The sequence below is a fragment of the Molossus molossus genome, unplaced genomic scaffold, assembly GCF_014108415.1.
Source record: "Molossus molossus isolate mMolMol1 unplaced genomic scaffold, mMolMol1.p scaffold_m16_p_10, whole genome shotgun sequence".
NCBI lineage: Eukaryota > Metazoa > Chordata > Mammalia > Chiroptera > Molossidae > Molossus > Molossus molossus.
In genome coordinates, this window is record NW_023425345.1 from 3,121,060 (window position 1) to 3,140,638 (window position 19,579).

The window sequence follows — 19,579 nt, forward strand, 5'->3', positions numbered from 1 at the left end:
TACATACATTTTGCATCTCTACATGGAGAAAGACAAATGATTAATGCTTTGAATACTTACATGGTACTTGTCTCCAAAAGTATATACCTGACAGTTTCTTTAACACTGATAATTCTGTTTTAAAATTTAATCTGCTTCTCTCCCTTCTCACTTACCCCAATGTCCATATCCTATGTTCAGGAGAGTAAAAATTAGGACAGGCATCCCTTTCCCCATACCTGATAAGAACACACACATGTGTGTGAACATGTATGTGTGTAGATTTATTTACGTTCATTTTTTATATCATTAACATTCATGTAACATACATAGCAAAAGTCTAGATAGAGAGGTCATCATTTTGACAATATGATTACTAGTTTCAAGGCCTGGAAAATGCAGCTCACCGTGTAAAAGTATACCACCACAAGAAATCAATAATTTTCAAAGCTGATAAAACTTAATATCAATTCTAAAAAAAGAATGAAGCTGCAGGTAGGTTGATATGGTAGAGAAATAGTTAAATTTTTATCAGTTAGATTGCTATTAAGCTTACCTTACAGCTTTGAAAAACTCTGATTTCTTGTGTGTTTCAGTGGTGAGCTGCATTTCCTTAGTCTCAGCCGACTTTCCAGCAGGAATTCCAGTCTGATGAAGAATCAGCAAAAGGAAGCCCTCACTGAGAGACACAATGGTATCATTCACTGAGTGGAGACAGTGAAAGAGTTACATATTTCTAAAGGCAGTTTAGATTATTAATATATATGCTTACACAGAAAATATAGATTTAACTTCTCATTAATTAATTTCCCTTGAAAACCTGGCTGCTTTTTCTACAAAGCATTTACTCTACCTACCTCTTTGGGATGATATTTATTCACCAGAGTTCAACCCTTATGCCTTTTTAATAAAACAAAACCGTTTAGGCATAAATTTTTTTTAACTTTGCAAAAGGTTTTTATTTTTGTTTTACAATCTATTACAGTGTTTGAAATCTAAAGAAATACATTTTCTCTTCAAATTTGGATGTGCATATAAATGTCGTCTGGACTCAGTATCACAGTTTCTTGGCCCATGTCTGCTCTGAAATCAAACTTTGTTGTCTAACCAGGGGCCTGAGAACATAGAAAATAGCCAGAGTTTATAGTTCTTGGAAAACTAAAAGCAAATGAATTTGGAAAGAAAAACCAGTGAGAAAAAGGATTCGATTCACCTTTGCAGGGTCTGTAGCTGGGAACCCCAAGCTGCTTTTGAGGGATATCTGGTTTGTTTTGGGTGGCTGAGACCAAATACCCCTTTCACTTCTTTAGTTGTACATGCAAAGGCAGGTCCCATAAAAGTTGGCTAAAAGAGCCAATACCCAACTACAAGGCCTGAGGATTCTCATGGAGGTAGATTGTTAAGGATATCCTCTGAATCAGAGGTTCCTAGCCAGTCTCAGGATCTGACCTTTGACACCTTCACTGCCCCAAGGCATGGCAAGATTTTCTGTCCTCACCCAGCCGGTGTGGCTCAGTGGTTGAGCATTGACTCCTGCACCAATGAGTCACCAGTTCGATTCCCAGTCAGGGAATATGCCCAACTGATCCCAAGTGGGGGGCATGCAGGAGGCAGCCACTGGATGTTCTATTGCACCAATGTTGCTATCTCTCCCTCTCCCTTTCTCTCTCTCTAACATCAATAAAGAAAAACAACAACAACAAAAACAGGATTTTCGGTCCTCAAACCCAGGGGCTGAAAATCTGACGTACACATAGGCATGAATTTGAGCGATGGTCATGACACATCTTCTAGCAGAAACATGAGAGTCTTTAAAAAAAATTTTTTTTTCTTTATTGATTTTAGAGAGAGAGCAGGGAGAGGGAGAAAGAGAAACATCGATGAGAGAGAGAACATCGATTGGCTGCCTCCTGCATGCCCCCCACTGGGGATCGGGCCCACAATCTGGGCATGTGCCCTGACCAGGAATCAAACAGGCGACCTCTTGGTACATGGGGCAACGCTCAACCACAGAGCTGCACGGGCCGGGCAACATGGGAGTCACACATTAGAAAAAATTTATTAGAAAGGTAAACTTTTATCAAGTCTAAAGATTAGTGAAGTAAATAAACATCAATTTTTGTATCACCTTTATCAGTGCTATTACCTCGCAAAGCTGTGACAATCAGATCTGGAAATCTTGCATAATCTATATAGAAATATTTTTGTTAAACAAAATTTTGAAATGAGTATTTAACACTTTCAAGAAAACATGTTTTCAAGAATGACATGCAAATTCTTTCCATATTTAAAAAAAACATGTTTTGCCCTGGCCGGTTTGGCTCAGCGGTTAGAGTGTCGGCCTGCAGTCCAAAGAGACCTGGGTTCAGTTCCCACTAAGGGCACGTGCCTTGATTGCAGTTTGTCCCCGGCCCTGGTTGGGTTGTGTGGGTGGCAACCACTCAATGTGTCCCTTTCATGTAAATGTTTCTCTTTCTCTCTCTCCCTCCTACTCTATCTGAACAAAATATGGAAAAATGTCCTCGGGTGAGGATAAAAAAAAAAAATGCTTTATAAAATATCTTTAGTGCAGTAGTTCACTAGGAATCAATAGTTAGAACACAACTATAGAAAGTCTCAAAAAGCAATAGAACTTTAAAGAAAATCCTAAATACATAATTTTCACCGATAATTCTGAATTGTAATGAACAGCACTGCTCTAGATAAAGTATCTGAAGAGACAGTTATTACAATTAAAAGGCCTTACCTGGTCTGAGGAGGTGTGGGTGTGTGAAGGGGCTAGGCTGGCCCAAGTATCGGTTTGGAACCCTCCTCTCTGGGATGGGCTGGAGGGAGTACCTTCGCTGTGAACAGGAAATGTATCCTGAAGGAAAAATAGAGGATGAAGTGACACAAGGAGTCTACAAGGTCCTCACAGTATATATGTACATTTATCTATCCCCAGTATTTGGATGCTTTAGAAAAATACAAATTAGAATCACCTTCAATATTTATATGGCCCTTCCTCTGTGCCAGTCAGAGCCTGTGTTGGGCCCTAGGAATACAGAAATGATCTCTCATTTTAACCCCTCATGACTTTAGTTTACTACAGTATAATAGAGGTAAATAGGGTGGGGCAAAAGTAGGTTTACAGTTGTTCATATGAAAAATAATAAACTGTTTCTCATACAACTGCAAACCTACTTTTGCCCCACCCAGTATATACATACAGTATGACTAAGGTATGAATAAGAATCTATAGGAACAGAAGGAAGGCAACAAACAAAAGCAGAGAAGGGGTCAGAAAGTATTTCACACAGGTAGTGTGAAGCTATGTCCTAAAGTTTAGAAAAGAGAACTAATATTTTAATTGAGAATTACGTTATATGAAAAAATATGCACATTGTCTCATTAAATCTTGGAATCTTAGAGTGAGATATAATACCAAATGAAAAATACTTTCTAATAGCACATAATAAACACTATTATTAGCATCCATTCATTAAGGATTTATTGAGCATGTGAATGGTAAGAACACAAGTGGGGAAAGACACAAATAAGACAACTATATTTCCTCTGGTCTTCAAAAAATATAAAGGCACACCTCATTTTACTGCTTTGCTTTAGTGCACCTTGCAGATACTGTTTTTTCTTATTTTGTTTTTACAAATTGAGGGTTTGTGGTGATCCTGCATTGAGCAAGTCTATTGAAACCATTTTTCCAACAGCATTTGCTCACTCTGTCTGTCTCATTTTGGTTATTGCAATATTTCAAACTTTTTTTTCTTTATTGATTTTTAGAGAGAGGAAGGGAAAGGGAGAGAGAGATAGAAACATCTATGAGAGAGAACATCGACTGGCTGCTTCCCTTTGGGGATCGGGCCCCCAACCTGGGCATGTGCCCTGACCAGGAATTGAACCAGTGACCTCTTAGTTAGTGCATGGGTCGATACCCAACCACTGAGCCACACTGACCAAGCTCAAACTTTTTTATTATTATTGTTATATTTGTTATGATGATCTGTGATTAGCAATCTTTGATGTTACTATTGTAATTGTTTTGGGATGCCATGAACCATGTCCACATAAGATATTGAACTTAATGGATATATGTTATATGTGTTCTGGACTGCTCCACCAACCAGCTATTCCCCCTTTTCTTTCCCTCTCCTCAGGCTTCCCTTTTCCCAGAGACTCAACAATATTAAAATTAGGTCAACCAATAACCCTACATGGCCTCCTATTTGAGACAGAAGAGGAGAAGCTAGAAGAAAAGGAAGCAATGTGACCACAGAGACAGAGATGGGAGTAATGCGGCCATAAACCAAGGAACACCTATGTTATTGGAAAGGGGACCTGGCACTTAGTGAATCTGCCTAGGGCCAGCTGGTAGTGTGTGGGTTCTTGACTTCACAGGAAAGGTTTCACAACACAGGTCTAGGTGGTTTTTTAAAAAATGTTTTTATTGATTTTTTTAAAAGAGAGATAGAAAGAAACATTGATGTGAGAAACATCGATCAGCCACCTCTTGCACACCCCCTACTGGGGACTGAACTTGTAATTCGGGCATGTGCCCTGACCGGGAATCGAATGGGGACCTCTCAGACCATGGAATAATGCTCAATCCACTGAGCCATACCGGATGGGCAAGTCCAGGTGATATGGAGGTATTGAGGGTACTTTTATTAAAGCTGAGGACACTGACACAAGCAAGGGCTTAGCATAGAAGAAGCAACAGGAGAGCCTAGGCTGGGCTGCTTTGGCTCTCTAGAAAGTCAGAGAAAAGGGGACAATGGAGACAGATTCAGGAGGTTAGGCTGGGATAAGCTGCCACTGATCATTGCTCCCCTGGATGCAAGTCTGGTGGGGTCTCTCAGAGTTTAGATGTATGCCTGTGGGGGAAGGGGGAGAAGGGAAAGGTACAGGCTCGCTCCAATGTGTGCTGGAAACTTTGTTTTGAGGGGTTTTAAAGGCTGGGGGTTTAGGGGAGATCTTGGGGAGGATTTCAATAGAACATTCACCAGTTTCATGTCAATGTGCCAAAATGATATTTATTCCCTAATTTTATCTGTACTTGGGTGTGGTTGGCAAATGGCACTAACTGGATTTCTGCTATTTCCCTGAGCAGGTTAATATAAGTTATTTACCCCATGGTTACAGAAGATAGGATTTTGCAATTTACTAGATGGCTGCAAACTGCTTGGCCTTTTATCTGTGTGTTTTCCTATTCCACTTGTCCTGGCTTACTAGTCTGTTTCACCTACAGCCACCAATTGGAAGAAGTAAAAAACTGATTCTCTCCTAGAACCTTCAGGAGTGCAGCGATGCTGACACTGGATTTTTGACTTCTGGCCTTTAGAACTGAGAACAGAATACATTTCTGTAGTTTTAAGGTACTATGTTTGTGGTAATTTATTATGGTAGCCTAGGAAACTAATACAATGACCCACTACGATAACAACTGACAATTTTTTTTTTTATCCTCACCCGAGGACATTTTTCCATTTTTTGTACAGATAGAGTGGGAGGGAGAGAGAGAGAGAGAAACATCGACGTGAAGGGACACATCGAGTGGCTGCCACCCGCACGACCAACCAGGGCCGGGGACAAACTGCAACCGAGGTACATGCCCTTAGCGGGAACCGAACCCGGGTCTCTCGGTGGACGCTCTAACCGCTGAGCCAAACCGGCCAGGGCACAACTGACAATTTTTAAAACACTACACTAAAAGTCTGTCTCTCTATTGAAGTCAGCTCCATTTAGGAGAGGGGGATATGAGGGATCAATACTTTTTAAGAGTATAAAGGGATCCTGAGACCAACCTCTGCTCAACCCAAACATCAGATTCTCATCCTCAAAGCACAGAAGCTTTTGGTCCACTTGAGTTTTTGGTTACCAGACCCTTGACATTTGTGTTTTTGAAAGTAGAGACATCATTGGAAAAAGATGACAGTAGGTTGTCCATGTGCAAGAACATGTTGGTGGAGTAACTAGGATGGAGTGGTATAAAGAAATGGAATACAATTATAAGTTTAGCAGAACTACCTGAGCTTTTTTCACCTGTAATCAAACCAGTCCTAATCAAAGCTCATACAATATAGGATGCAGCTCCATTTTTCCTTATCACAATGAATAGTAGCGGTACAGTATATTTATTGTTTTCAAATCACAACTGGGCTCAGTGCAGCTAAATATGAGAAGGCAAAAAGACAAGTAATGGATTTGGCAACAAGGAAGTCACTAGAAAGCCTGACAAGACAGTTATGGTGGAGTACAGATGACAGCAACCAAAATGAGCAAAGGTGGTCAAAAGGTACACATTTCCAATTATAGGATAAGTAAGTTCTGGGGATGTAATGTACAGTATGAATATTATTTTTATTTGGTATGTGCCCCTAGCGGGAACCGAACATGGGACTCTCTGGTCCGCAGGCTGATGCTCCAACTGCTGAGCCAAACCGGCCAGGGCACAGTATGGTTATTAGTTTAAAATTCTGTATTGTGGCCCTGGCCTGTTTGGCTCAGCGGTTGGAGCATCGGCCTGCGGTACAGAGATACCCGGGTTCGGTTCCCGCTAAGGGCACGTACTTCGGTTGCAGTTTGTCCCCGGCCCTGGTTGGTCGTGCGGGTGGCAGCCACTCAATGTGTCCCTTCACATCGATGTTTCTCTCTCTCTCTCTTCCTTTCTCTCCCTCCCGCTCTATCTGAACAAAAAATGGAAAAATGTCCTCGGGTGAGAATTAAAAAAAAAAAAAAAAAAAAAAAATTCTGTATTGTGTATTTGAAAGTTGCTGAAAGGGTAGATCTTAAAAGTTCTCACAAGCGTCCTGGCCAAGTGGCTCAACTGGTTGGAGCATTGTCTCATACACTAAAGGGTTGTGGGCTTGATTCACAGGGCATATACCTAGGTTGCAGGTTCCCAGGTAGGGACAGGTACAGGTGGCAATTGATTGATGTTTCCGTATCATATCAATGTTTATTTCCACTCCTACCCCTTCCTCTCTCTCTCTCTAATCAATAAAGAACCTTATCCTTGGGTGAGGATTAAAATAAAAAGAAAGTTCTCACAAGAGAAAAAAATGTAACTGCAAGGTGATGGATGTTCAATTATTGTGGCAATCATTTTACAATATATGCATATATCAAGTCATTATGTTATACACTTTAAATGTATAAAATATTCTATTTCAATTATATGACAATAAAATTGAAAAAAAAGAAAAAGGTACAAGCTAGATTGGGAGTTTGCCAAGGAAAGACTAAGAAGGACGAAAGCACAGATAATCAAGTGGAGACAACAATTTGGAGAAATTTTATTGTGAAGGGATCAGAGAAAATGGTACAGTAGTCGGAAAGGGGAAGGAATCAAGAGAGGGAGAATAAGTATAGAGCAAGTCTCTGTGTTACACTTTCCCACTCTACTGAAATTAGTTTTTCAATGTGTTTTTTGTCCCAATTATATTTATTCCTTGAGAGCAGAATTTTCTAATTCCTCTCTGTATCTATCATAGGTTCTCAATACATGTTTGTGTAATGTCTAGAACCTAAACTCTAAGTTCTGGTCCAAGAAATGAGATAGAGTTGGAAAGAGCAGAATTTGGAATCAGATAGGCCCAAGTTTAAATATTAGATATTTTATGAATGAGCTATGTTTCCTTAGACAAATCAATTTACCTTTCAGAACCACAGGTTTCTTATAGACACAAAATATTTATTTTGCTGGAATGCTGTGACAGTTAAATGAGAAACTACATGTAAGTCACTGCTACAGGATTTAAACCAAAGAAGGTACTCAAAAAATGTTCAACATCGTTATTATTTCTAGTTCTTTAAAAAAATTTTTTTCTTTATTGTTTTTTAGCCAGAGAGAGGAAGGGAGAGGGAGAGAGAAACATTGACAAGAAAGAACATTGATTGGCTGCCTCCTGCATGCCCCACACTGGGGACTGGGCCCACAACCTGGGCATGTGCCCTGACCGGGAATCAAACCAGTGACCTCTTGGTGCATGGGTCAATGCTCAACCACTGAGCCACACTGGCCGGGCTACTGTTATTTCTTTTCAATGGCAGGCAAACATAATCATATGTATACAGTATATACATGGAAACACATATACTGTAGAAAACTGAAATTATTTGAGTTTAAGAGCTTCGCAATACTTCTAGTCAACTGGTATAGCAAAACAAACGCAAAGTAAAAAAATATTCAAAACTGGCAAATGCACAGAACTTACATGCATGTACGCATAACTGATGGACATAGAAAACAAAGCTAGGGATGGGGCAGGGGATGGAGAGGAGGATGTCAACGGGGAAAAAAAGGAGAAACATCTGTAACATAAATTAATTTTAAAAACCTGGCAAATGATTTTGAAAGACTGTCTAGAAATGCACACTATTGTTTTCTATCTCATTAGAATATCATTTAACCAAGGTATTTATAAATGTGATGGAAAATAAAACAAAATATAGAGGAGGAAAACAGAGACAGATTATCATTGGGAATTCCCTAGGACAATAAAATGAGCCAGGAATAGAATTTACATCTTTTCAATTCAGGTCTAGCCTACTGATAATTTATATTGGCCCTAAAGAAAATCAATTTTGGTTGAGTTTACTTCTAACTGGATTTTCCCCCCTCACCCGAGGACATTTTTCCATTTTTTGTTCAGATAGAGTGGGAGGGAGAGAGAGGAAGAGCGAGAGAGAAACATCGACGTGAAAGGGACACATCGAGTGGCTGCCACTCGCACGACCAATCAGGGCACAACCAACCAGGGCCGGGGACAAATTGCAACAGAGGCACATGCCCTTAGCGGGACCTGAACCTGGGTCTCTCTGTACCACAGGCCGATGCTCTAACTGCTGAGCCAAACCGGCCAGGGCTTAACTGGATTTTTAATCATAACTTTTCCACATACAACTTATTCTCCACATAGCAGCCACTGATCCATTAAAAATGTAAATCAGATACATAACCCCCTTGCCCCAATGGCTTCCCATCAGAAATGAATGCCAGCTTTATTTATAATGGGTCAAAAGTGGAAAAAACCAACATATCCATTCACATGGCTAATAGTTACTGAACTGGATCATCATATGGGTGACTCTTTGTCATCCACGTCTCAGCTTTAATGTCTTCTCTTCCGAGGCCCCCTAAAACCAATCTAAGGTAACTTTCTGCTATCATACTACTTTTTTTTTTTTAATTCTCACCCGAGGACATTTTTCCATTTTTTGTTCAGATAGAGTGGGAGGGAGAGCGAGGAAGATGAGAGAGAGAGAGAAACATCGATGTGAAAGGGACACATCGAGTGGCTGCCACCCGCACAACCGACCAGGGTCAGGGACAAACTGCAACCAAGATATATGCCCTTAGTGGGAACCGAACCCGGGTCTCTCCGAACCACAGGCCAACGCTCTAACCGCTGAGCCAAACTGGCCAGGGCTCAAACTACTTTTTTGAGCACATATCACATTATGTCCAATTATTTTTATTCTTTGTACTCCATGATAATGCAAGCACTATGAAAACTAGCATTTTGTTGTTGTTCAATACTGTTATCACCAGTGGCCTAAACTGCTTTGTACAAAGTAGGCATTCAATAACTATATATTGAATACATAAATACACAATTTTCTAAATCTTTAACTACATGTTTTTTGGTAGTAACCTTTAGGTGCACAAAGATACCATCATCTCAAGTGACCCACCACTAGCATGCAAAAACCTTGTATAGTACCTTCCGACACCCCAATTCTGGGGTGTCTCTTATATGATTGCTTAGCATCTAGTGCTTCCTCCATCAAAGCCTTTATTATATTGTAACTGAGTCACTTATTTTTTATCTCCAACTGTAAGTCTCTTGACTGAAATACTTTTTTCACATAGTTCACTACTACTTCACTTTTCCAAACCAAAACACAGAAGAACTGGAAAGTAAGTTATTAAAGTTCAGTAACTTGGAGGTCATATTATGCAAGTGGCATGCTGTGGCCATCAACAGGTTCCACTGATTTATGAGGTACTGTTTGAGGTTTCCAGGGAAATAATCCAGAGGGTTCAGGATGGTCTGGTATGATTCTGGACTAGCTCCATTTGGAAGGTCTAGTCCCTACCCCAACCCCAGAATGACAGCATAATGCAGCCCTCTCTGACATAAGCTTGGAACTCCGCTTGCCACACAATCAGTATCCTAGCATCTCCTTGCAGTGGCTCACAGTAACAACACGGACTTCAATGTAAAAATGTGCCTATTTGTAGTCACTCCACCACCACCACCAGCAGAGCCTAAGCTGAGAGGAAATCACAGTTCTCACTACTCAGGGACCCCTTCCAACAATTTGTTAAAACATGGTAGATTACTATGAAGTTCTAGGCGTGCAGAGATATGCTTCATGTGAGAACATTAAAAGGGCTTATCATAAGTGGCACTTAAATGGCACCCTAATAAAAATCCAGAAAATAAAGCTGAGACAAAATTCAAAGTAGCTGAAGCATATGAGGTATTATCAAATGATGAAAAACGGGACATTTATGATTATTATGACAAAGAAGGATTAAATGGCAGAGTTGGAAGTAATACTGATGATTCTTTTCAGTATGGCTTCACATTCCATAATCCAGATGAGGTTTTAAATAAATTTTTGGTGAAAGGGACTCATTATTTCTTTTCTTTGAAGACTTACTTGAGGACCTTTTAAATAGTCCACGAAGTTCCTAAGGAAGCAGAAACAGAGGTGCAAGATCCTTTTTCTCTACATCCAGCGAATATCTGGTTTTTGAGAGATTTTCTTCTTATGGTACAAAATATATACCACATGGTTTACTGGGCCATGAGGGCATTAATTCTTTCTCTTCCCTGGCATTTGATGACAGTGGGATGGTAAACTAAACTACATATCCTTTACAACTTCACATAAAATTGTTAATGGCAGAAATACCAATACAAACAGAATTGAGAATGATGAAGAAAGAGAAGTTGAAGATAATGGTGAGTTGAAATCCTTCTTTATAAATGGTGTGGCAGATGAAGAGGGCTTTGCAGAAGAATGCAGCTGGAGAAGACAGTCATTCAACAATTATTCACCTGAGTCCTATAGCTCTAAACATGTATCTCAGTATACTTGCATAAAAAATGAGCAATGTATACCTTGGGTCACCAGCAACAGGAATCCCTCTGTTTTCTCAGTAGGATTCAAAGGTGGTAAGAGGGGGGGAAAAGCATGAAGGAGGTGCAGAAAACGTCAACCAAAAGGAATGGCTAAATTGACTCTTCAGACACATTATGCTCATATAACATTTGAAAACAACTCTTTGTTTTGATTAATCAGTTTTGTAGGTAACTTTTGTTTAATACTATAGTAAGATTATGTTTTTTAACACAATTAGCAGGATTGTGGACATCTGGTCAGTGGTTGTTTGGATTAGGTATGTCTGAAAAAGATGTGTTTGTGGTGACAGTGATTTTAAGAATTTGGTGATTTTAATAATACAGCAAAGATTATTTTACTGTTGTTTTTGAGCTAAATGTTTACATATCAGTTTTTTAGTGAAGTTTATTACCTATTTCATTCTTTTTAAAAAATTAAAACTACTATACAAACTTCTGAAATATGCACAGCATTAGGAACTAAAAATGTATTGAGACATACAGGTTCAGACTATATAATTATTCACGAAATGACTTTCCCCCCAAGAAGCAGAGCATTTGACACAGAACTTAAAGACATTATAAATTAAAAACTAAAGTATAAAGTATTTTCTTAAGTTAAAAATAGCCAGATGCATATTTGCACACCCATGTTCACAGCAGTAATTATTCACAATAGCCAAGAGGCAGAACCAATCCAAATGTCAATCAATTAATGACTACATAAAATATTTATACAGTACATACAGGCATATAGTGGAATATTATTTGGCCATAAAGAGGAAGGAAATTCTGTTATATGCTATAATAGGATGAACTTTGAGACATTATGCTAAGTGAATAAGCCAGTCATGGAAGACAAATACTTTGATTCTACTTATATGAGGTATCTAACGTCAAATTCACAGAAACAAAAGAATCATGTTTACCAGGGAGGGGGGCGGGGGAGGAAAAGCTGTAGGTTATCAGTGAATCGTTCCAGATACAAAACTTTCTATTTCTATTTTCTTTTTGAGTATGTACACAGGATCTACAGATACATTACTCTAAAATACCACCTATAGCAATTATAATTTAGGGTTATGATGGAAGATAAATAGATGAATTATAGATATATCAGTCACTGAGCAAGTATTTTGAGCTAAACGTTTGAATACATTTTCTTCTTTCAAATGAACTTGGTTTAATATCAACATGATTACTTAGCTTCCTTTAATTACGTTTCAAAATATAATTTTTTCCAGCCTATTATTTTTATTCATTTAACAGTATTTTTCGAGTAACTTCTGTTTGTCAGATAGTGTTCTAGGTTCCTGGGATACAATAATGAACAAAGAGCAATAATCTTAGCTGTCACAGAGCTTACAAACTGGAGAGAAACAATAAACAAATATTAAGTAAATATGTTAGTCACAGGTGCTGAGAAAAAAAAAAAAAAAAACAGTGGAAGAAGATAGAAGTTTTGGAAGTATGAGAGCTGAAATTTTAGCTAAGGTAGCCAGGGAAAGTGATGGTTATATCTGAGTCAAGATTTCAAGGAAGCGCAGGAGTTAGCCATGTGAGACAGAATCCCAGGCAGAAGGAACAGCAAGTGAAACATTCCTAAAGCAGGCTGTTTGAGGAACATGGAGAAGATCAGTGGTAGCTGATTAAAAGAGCAAGTAAATGAAGAAAGGGCAGATCATGTGGGGATTGCTAGATCACAATATGGACTTTGTTATAAGAAGTGGGAAGTCACTAGAGACTTTGATCAGAAGCATGACATAACCTGATACATTAAAACAGGCCTACTCTGGCTGCTGTCACTGAAAACAGACTCAAAGTAAGCAGGGATAAAAGCAGAGACATCAGGCTATTGCCACAATCCACTCAAGAGATTGTAGTAGGTTGGTTCAGGGTAGTAGAGGTGGGGGTGGTTAAAAGTGATCATATTCTGGACATAGTCTTAAGTTAGAGCCAAACAAAATTTGCTGAGACTAGATGTTGAATATGAGTCAAGGTTTTTGGCCTTAGCCACTGGAAGTAGGGAGATGCCATTATCTGAGATATAGCTGCAGGTGTTAAGTTTTAGACGAGCTGCATTTGAGATGCCTAAATTTATTAAGCAACTGAAAAGAAATGCCTGCATTAACTTGTATCCTGCATGTTTCTTGTCATTGCATTCTTCCTTTTTTAGCAATAAGATCTACTGGTATTTTAATCTTTTAGCTCTTAAAAATGTAATTACTGTAAATTTTAATGTCACTAAAAGATAGGAGCAAATAATCTAGAAGCACTAAAACCCCAATCACCGTTAGCAAAAAACAGTCGAGTGGTATTTAGCAGTGCAAACATTTTAGAAATCAGAAAAAATTATATCTATTGTTTTTAAATGATTTGTAGTCGTGTGAGATCTTTGCTTTGTTTTGCTTAATTTTTAAGTTGGTAGGTGGGTGGGGAGAAAAGGTCATTTACTCCATAGGAGGTATTGGGGACAATTTGCACTTTAAGCTTATCTTCAGAAAATAAAATAATAAAAACCTAGGGTATTTTAAATGGTACTTACATAAAATTTGATATTTAGTAGAGTTTATCTGTAACATATTTGTAGGACTAATTAGAGTAGAAAAAAATACAATTTCCCAACAAATGCAAAAACTGGTGTCTGAAGATTTAAGAAAGCAATGACATGCCTTCCTGTCCATTTTCCCCACTCTTAACAGATAACTAAAAATTTGTCTTAATCTTACTCAATAGCTTAAAAATTTTCAATTTCCCACTGCCTACAGGAAAAAAAGCTCATTGTTTCTTAACATAATATACAGGGTCTATGAACCAGCCACCAGCTTCTTGCCTAATTGGATTTTCTATCACCTTTTCCTACCATCTTATGCTCAAGCCCAAGTTTTCCCAAAATATGTCCCAAGGAATATCAGTTCAAGACTCATCACAGAAAAAGGACTCCATGGTCAAATATATTTTGCAAATTACTGCCAAATATGTTTCCCTCTTAGAGACTCAGAATTAGTTTACCATGGACACCATGAAGTGCAGCATTCCCTGTACTTATTTGACCACAGAAAATCATTTTGGTGTTAACACCTATTATGTGCCTGGGAACATATCTCAAAAAAGGCTTCTCCAGGCTTATTAACAATTACAAAGCTTTGCAACAGCCATTCCGTGTCAAAGTTCCGTACCTTTGCATGTTCCCTCTGCCAAATAGCTCCACTACTCTAATCAGCTTGGTGCAATTGAGCCTTCTTTATGGTCTCAAACCAAGTATCTCCTAATCATTAAAGGCTTGCCCACATTTCTGCTTTCCCCCTCCCTGCTCCCAGAAAATATTTATCACTTTTTCCTTCTCCCCACCACTGGACCTCTATCACTAAATTTAGTATACTACAATTACTTGCTTTATTTGTCTGTCTCTTGCGATGGTATAAACTATTTTGTGCTCAGTGCTCACATGTGGTGCTCAGTTAATGCTTGCTGAATGAATTGTAAATAAGCTTTTAAACATTATTCTCTAATATATTTTTAAACATTTTTTATTTATTGATTTTAGAGAGAGGAAGGGGAGAGAAAGATCGATTTGCTGTTCCACTTATTTATGCCTTCATTGGTTCTTTTTTTTTTTTTTTTTAATTAAAGAAATTTTTTCTTTGTTTTTAGAGAGAGGAAGTGAGAGGGAGAGAGAAACATCGATGAGAGAGAATATCAGGCCACCTCCTACATGCCCCCCACTGGGGATTGGGCCTGCAACCCAGGCATGTGTTCTGACCAGGAATCGAACTAGTGACCTCTTGGTACATGGGTTGACGCTCAACCACTGAGCCACATTTGCCAGACCATTGGCTGATTTTTGTATGTGCCCTGACTGGGGATAGAACCCGCAACCTTGGCATATCAGGATGATGCACTCACCAACTGAGCAATCCGGCCAAGGTTATTCTTTAATATTTTCAGTATTTCCCTTCCCCATCTCAGTCTTTTATTTATCTTAAATTATGCAGTGTTTTATTTTTTTCTTTATTGATTTTAGAGAGAAAGGGAGAGGGCGTAATAGACATATTGATGAGAGAGAATATCGACTGGATGCCTCCTGCATGCCCCCAAATGGTGATCGGGCCCACAACCTGGGCATGTGCCCTGACCGGGAATCCAACCGGCGACCTCTCTGTGCATGGGTCAACACTCAACTGCTGAACCACACCAGCATGGCAATGATGCAGTGTTTTAAAATACAACGTATGCATCATTAATGCTTTATTTTGCTTTTTCTCAGATGACTAAATCATGTTAATATTTGCATATTCCAATCAAAATCACACTCTTAACTGCATGACTTTCATAGATGAGAAGGTTTCCTATGGTACACGATACTCTGTACCCAGAGACATTCTAACCCAAGAGCACCACAGACAATAAAAATCCTAATTTTGAGCACCTCAAGTCAGTGGAATTTTCAAATTAAAAAAACTTAGTGAGCCCTCCCCAGTTTGGCTCAGTGGTTAGAGTATCGGCCTGCGGTCCCGAGAGACCCAGGTTTGGATCCCAGCTAAGGGCGCATACCTCAGTTGCAGTTTGTCCCTGGCCCTGGTTGGTCGTGCGGGTGGCAGCTACTTGATGTGTCCCTTTCACGTTGATGTTTCTCTCTCTGTCTCTTCCTCTCTCTCCCTCTCACTCTATCTGAACAGAAAATGGAAAAATGTCCTCAGGTGAGGATAAAAAAACAAAAACAAAAAAACTTAGTGAGCCCTGGCTGGTTTGGCTCAGCGGTTAGAGCATCAGTCTGTGGTCCAGAGAGATGCGGGTTCAGTTCCTGCTAAGGGCATGTACCTCGGTTGCAGTTTGTCCCCGGCCCTGGTTGGGTTGTGCAGGTGGCAGCCACTCAATGTGTCCCTTTCACGTCGATGTTTCTTTCTCTCTCTCTTCCTCTCCCTCCCTCGCACTCTATCCGAACAAAAAATGGAAAAATGTCCTTGGGTAAGGATTAAAAACAAAACAAAACCAACTTAGTGAGCCCGCCCGGCCAGTGTGGCTCAATGGTTGAGTGTCAACCCATGCACCAAGAGGTTGCCAGTTCAATTCCCGGTCAGGACACATGCCCAGGTTGTGGCCCAAACCCCCAGTGGGGGGCATGCAGGAGACGGCCAATCGATGTTTCTATCTCTCTCTCTCCCTTCCTCTTTCTCTAAAATCAATAAAGAAAAAAATTTAGTGAGCCCTGGCCAGTTTGGGTTGGAGCATCAGCCTGCGGACCAGCGAGTCCTGGGTTCGGTTCCCACTACGAGCACATACCAAAACAAAACAAAACACAACACTTAGTGAAATCCCAGAATAACATAAGATTTATGACCTATTCATTCCTTTTCTGAGTTTCCATGTCACTTTAGTCAAGACTCTATTACCGTTCTTTGCTATAGTGTCACTTATCTATTGTCTATCACACTGCCTAGACTGTAAGCAACTCCAGGGAAGTGGGGATTCATCCACAATCTACTGATTCAAAGGTCACTGAATTAGTAGTCATTGGAGCTCAATAAAAGTTCCAAAAGGCCTCTACTAAGCCAGGGTAAGATCTTGTGGTATAACAGAAAAAGAACTAAATGGCAATATGACTGAAATTCCTGACTTGCTACCTGTGATCCTGTGTGTCAGTTCCCCATCAGTAAAATGAGAATATCTGTCCTAATTTATTGGACTTAAGATGAAGATCCAACTAGATCATTCATTTATTCAAAAAGCCTAAGTATACAGTATATAAAATGATAATATAAGAGGTGGTTAAATTTACTTATTCCATTGAGCAAAATGAAGCATAATGAATATCCTTTTCAAAGATCTTGGTGTGTATAATACAGCATCTAGTCTTAAATCTTAATTAATTGGGTTTTACACAATCCCTTAATACAAAAAAAAAGTCACAAGCAAAGTATAGTTCCAGCTCTAAATCACTGTTGTGACCTCTGTGATCAACATAGACTAATTGTGACTTGGAGTGGTGAACACACAATACAATACACAGGTGATGTATTATAGAATTGTACACCTGAGATCGTGTCACCCCAATAAATTCAATTAAATAAAAAGACTAATTGCACATCTATTCACCCCCTCCCATGGAGAGGGACAGCTTTCTGCAGCTTAACTATTAGAACTGAAGAGCAAGGTCTGTGCATTGGACAATGATTACCTTTTTCTTTTTTAAAGTAAGTAGAGTATGGCTTGATTTAATTACCATTTATTTTCTTTTCATTTATTTATTTTTGTTACAGATGTTTCTCCTCCCCCCACACTAGACACCCTCATCCCGACCCCCCCCCCCAACATTGTTGTCTATGTCAATTGGTTAGGCATACCCACATAAAAATTCTTTGGTTTATCTCATTCCCCCTCACCCCATCCCCTCTTCTGAGGTTTGTCAGTCTGAGTACCATCCACTTTCAATAAACTCAGGTATACCACCAGCATAAGAAAGATATGCCAAGACATAGACTTGACGTCAAATACCATATGCTCTGTCTGGTTCACTCACTGTTCACACATCGGCCCAAAATACTGAAATATGATCCAATGGCAGACCCATCTGCAATGTAGATGATTCAGCTTTCACTGACCAAGTTTTACTTCATGAGATTAATTGCTAGAGATACAGTGCACCTTAAAAAAATGAGCCCCCTTATTCCCAGACTCCTCCATCTTGTCTTTACAAACAGGGCTTTCAGACATAAAAACAGTATTTCCAAACAGTACCTCTTCTGAGAAGAATTGCTCAAAGGATTTGTATTATTAAACATGTTTCTTGAACATTCTGGAACCGGTCTTTAAGTGAACTCTTTGAAAACATGAAAATAGAATTTTAGGTTAACCTAACAGAAACAAGAGCTCCTTGGTATGATACAGTATGATACACTTCGTCACCTAAGCAAATGTGACAACTGATACAACTTCTATGTGTCCAAGTAATTTTGAAGACAGCCCCTCTAGCGGATGGCCACACTTTTCTCTCTGGAGTCATTTCAGCTTCCCAGAATACCTCAATGGAAGAGAGGTCACAGGGCCCACCCTTTTCCAGAAGTGGCAGATAAAGAAGTCCTGGGAGCGCACAGAGGGTTTAGGGGTGTAGGCCCCAGCAGAACGGTCCGCCGAACCAGCGATCGCCTGGGATCCACTTGGATCCCTCTGGGGCCCCTCAAGCTTCGCAGAGAGCAAACCCTGGAGGGGACACAGTAGAAGGTGAGTCTAACCTGAGAGGCTGCGGGCGCTTGCTCTAGCGGGAACCAGCTTAGTTGCTGAGCGTAACCAAGGCATGCCGGCCTAGCACACGCGTCAGGAAGAAAAGTAGGGAAAGTGCGAGACAAGCGGCGGCCTCAGGGCAACGTCGCCAAGGAATCGAGCCAAGCGGCCCGCCCCTTCCGGCCCGCGCTGCTCGCGGGGCTTTTCTCCCACGGCGGCGCAGATGCTGACGTCACGCCAAAGTTGTGGGTGACCACTGCTCTGGCCAGACAGCCCTTTTGGCGTCATGACGTCGTGCTCCACTTAATGCTCACTCTCACAGGATGTCCGATTCTAAGTGACTCCCGGCAGCGGCTAATATCTCCCGCCTTCCTGAAAGCACCATGTAGGAAGTTGATTCCATCCACAGAACTGGTTCAGGGTTGAGAATGGAAGAAAGCGTGCATACAGAGGCAGGCAACAATACAAACAGCCACCCTTCTAGAAGGTTCTAACCAGTGCGCAGGAGCAGAGGTGAAGGGAGTAGGAAGGAACAAGCTTAGGACCCGGGGTCACGAGACCGTTAGTGGGAGGGGCCAGGGGCCGGGGAAGTTCTAGTCTGTTCTGCCTCGCGGCAGCCGCCCCCTTCCACACGGTCACGCTGAGTTAGCGCCTTTGCCCGGAATCCGGCCGCAACCCTAGCCGCGCCCGCCGCCTCCCGGCCATGGACCCCCGCAAAGTGAGCGAGCTTCGGGCCTTCGTGAAAATGTGTAAGCAGGATCCGAGCGTTCTGCATACCGAGGAAATGCGCTTCCTGAGGGAGTGGGTGGAGAGGTGAGACCCGGGCCCGAGGACCGTTGAGGGTGGGGAGAGGGACCGGAGGGTTGCTGGGCCGGAGCTGGCGCGGGGCGGAGGAGCGGGCAGCTCCGCGACGAGGCCTGCAGAGTCGCCGCCTCTTTGAGGCTCGCTCCCTGGCCAGGCAAGCAAGGCGACTTTCAGGGCCTAATAGAGAGGCGGGGAGGGGCGAGGCGGAGCTGGGTCCCTGCACCCTGAAGTTGCCAGGGGTGTGTCTCAGACGAAATACAAATGCAGAAGATTGCGGGGACTTGGCCACTAGGCGTGGGGGTGGGGGGATGAGAGCTGCAAGAGTTCGCTTTCGCATGGAGTTGTTTTTCTTGAAATCTCTGGTGTCCTGCTTGGGTTGCAGTGTCACATAGCAGCTCTTTACGGACTGTGCCTTTAAATAGTGTTGTAATATTGCTTACTTA

At 40.8% G+C, this 19,579-nt stretch overlaps 3 protein-coding genes across 11 annotated transcripts in view; 2 read left to right on the forward strand and 1 right to left on the reverse strand.

The window, feature by feature from the left end:
• XPNPEP3 (X-prolyl aminopeptidase 3) overlaps positions 1–18,473 on the reverse strand; it is a 58,988-nt gene extending 40,515 nt beyond the window's left edge. The window contains exons 1-4 of one of the 9 annotated variants that reach the window (XM_036251015.1): positions 17,850–17,865; positions 2,726–2,842; positions 2,126–2,167; positions 536–627 (exon numbers count right to left, since the gene is read on the reverse strand). Coding sequence is in view for 2 of the 9 variants with exons in the window: in XM_036251008.1 (XP_036106901.1) it covers positions 2,726–2,842; positions 18,344–18,407 (181 nt within the window). In the remaining 7 variants the exon portion in view is untranslated. Of the gene's footprint in view, positions 1–535; positions 684–2,107; positions 2,168–2,725; positions 2,843–2,960; positions 2,976–5,780; positions 5,815–17,849; positions 17,866–18,343 lie in introns of those variants that run through there. The other 8 variants (XM_036251010.1, XM_036251012.1, XM_036251013.1 and 5 more) reach the window with 8 other exon arrangements.
• DNAJB7 (DnaJ heat shock protein family (Hsp40) member B7) lies at positions 10,313–11,188 on the forward strand. The gene is given in 4 exon segments (XM_036250724.1): positions 10,313–10,385; positions 10,388–10,600; positions 10,603–10,847; positions 10,850–11,188. Coding segments are annotated over 4 exon segments (870 nt in total).
• Positions 18,474–18,913: 440 nt separating the features above from the next.
• ST13 (ST13 Hsp70 interacting protein) overlaps positions 18,914–19,579 on the forward strand; it is a 36,059-nt gene continuing 35,393 nt past the window's right edge. Inside the window, exon 1 of the mRNA XM_036251017.1 lies at positions 18,914–19,145. Coding sequence (XP_036106910.1) covers positions 19,036–19,145 — 110 coding nt within the window. The 5' untranslated portion in view covers positions 18,914–19,035. The remainder of the gene's footprint in view (positions 19,146–19,579) is intronic.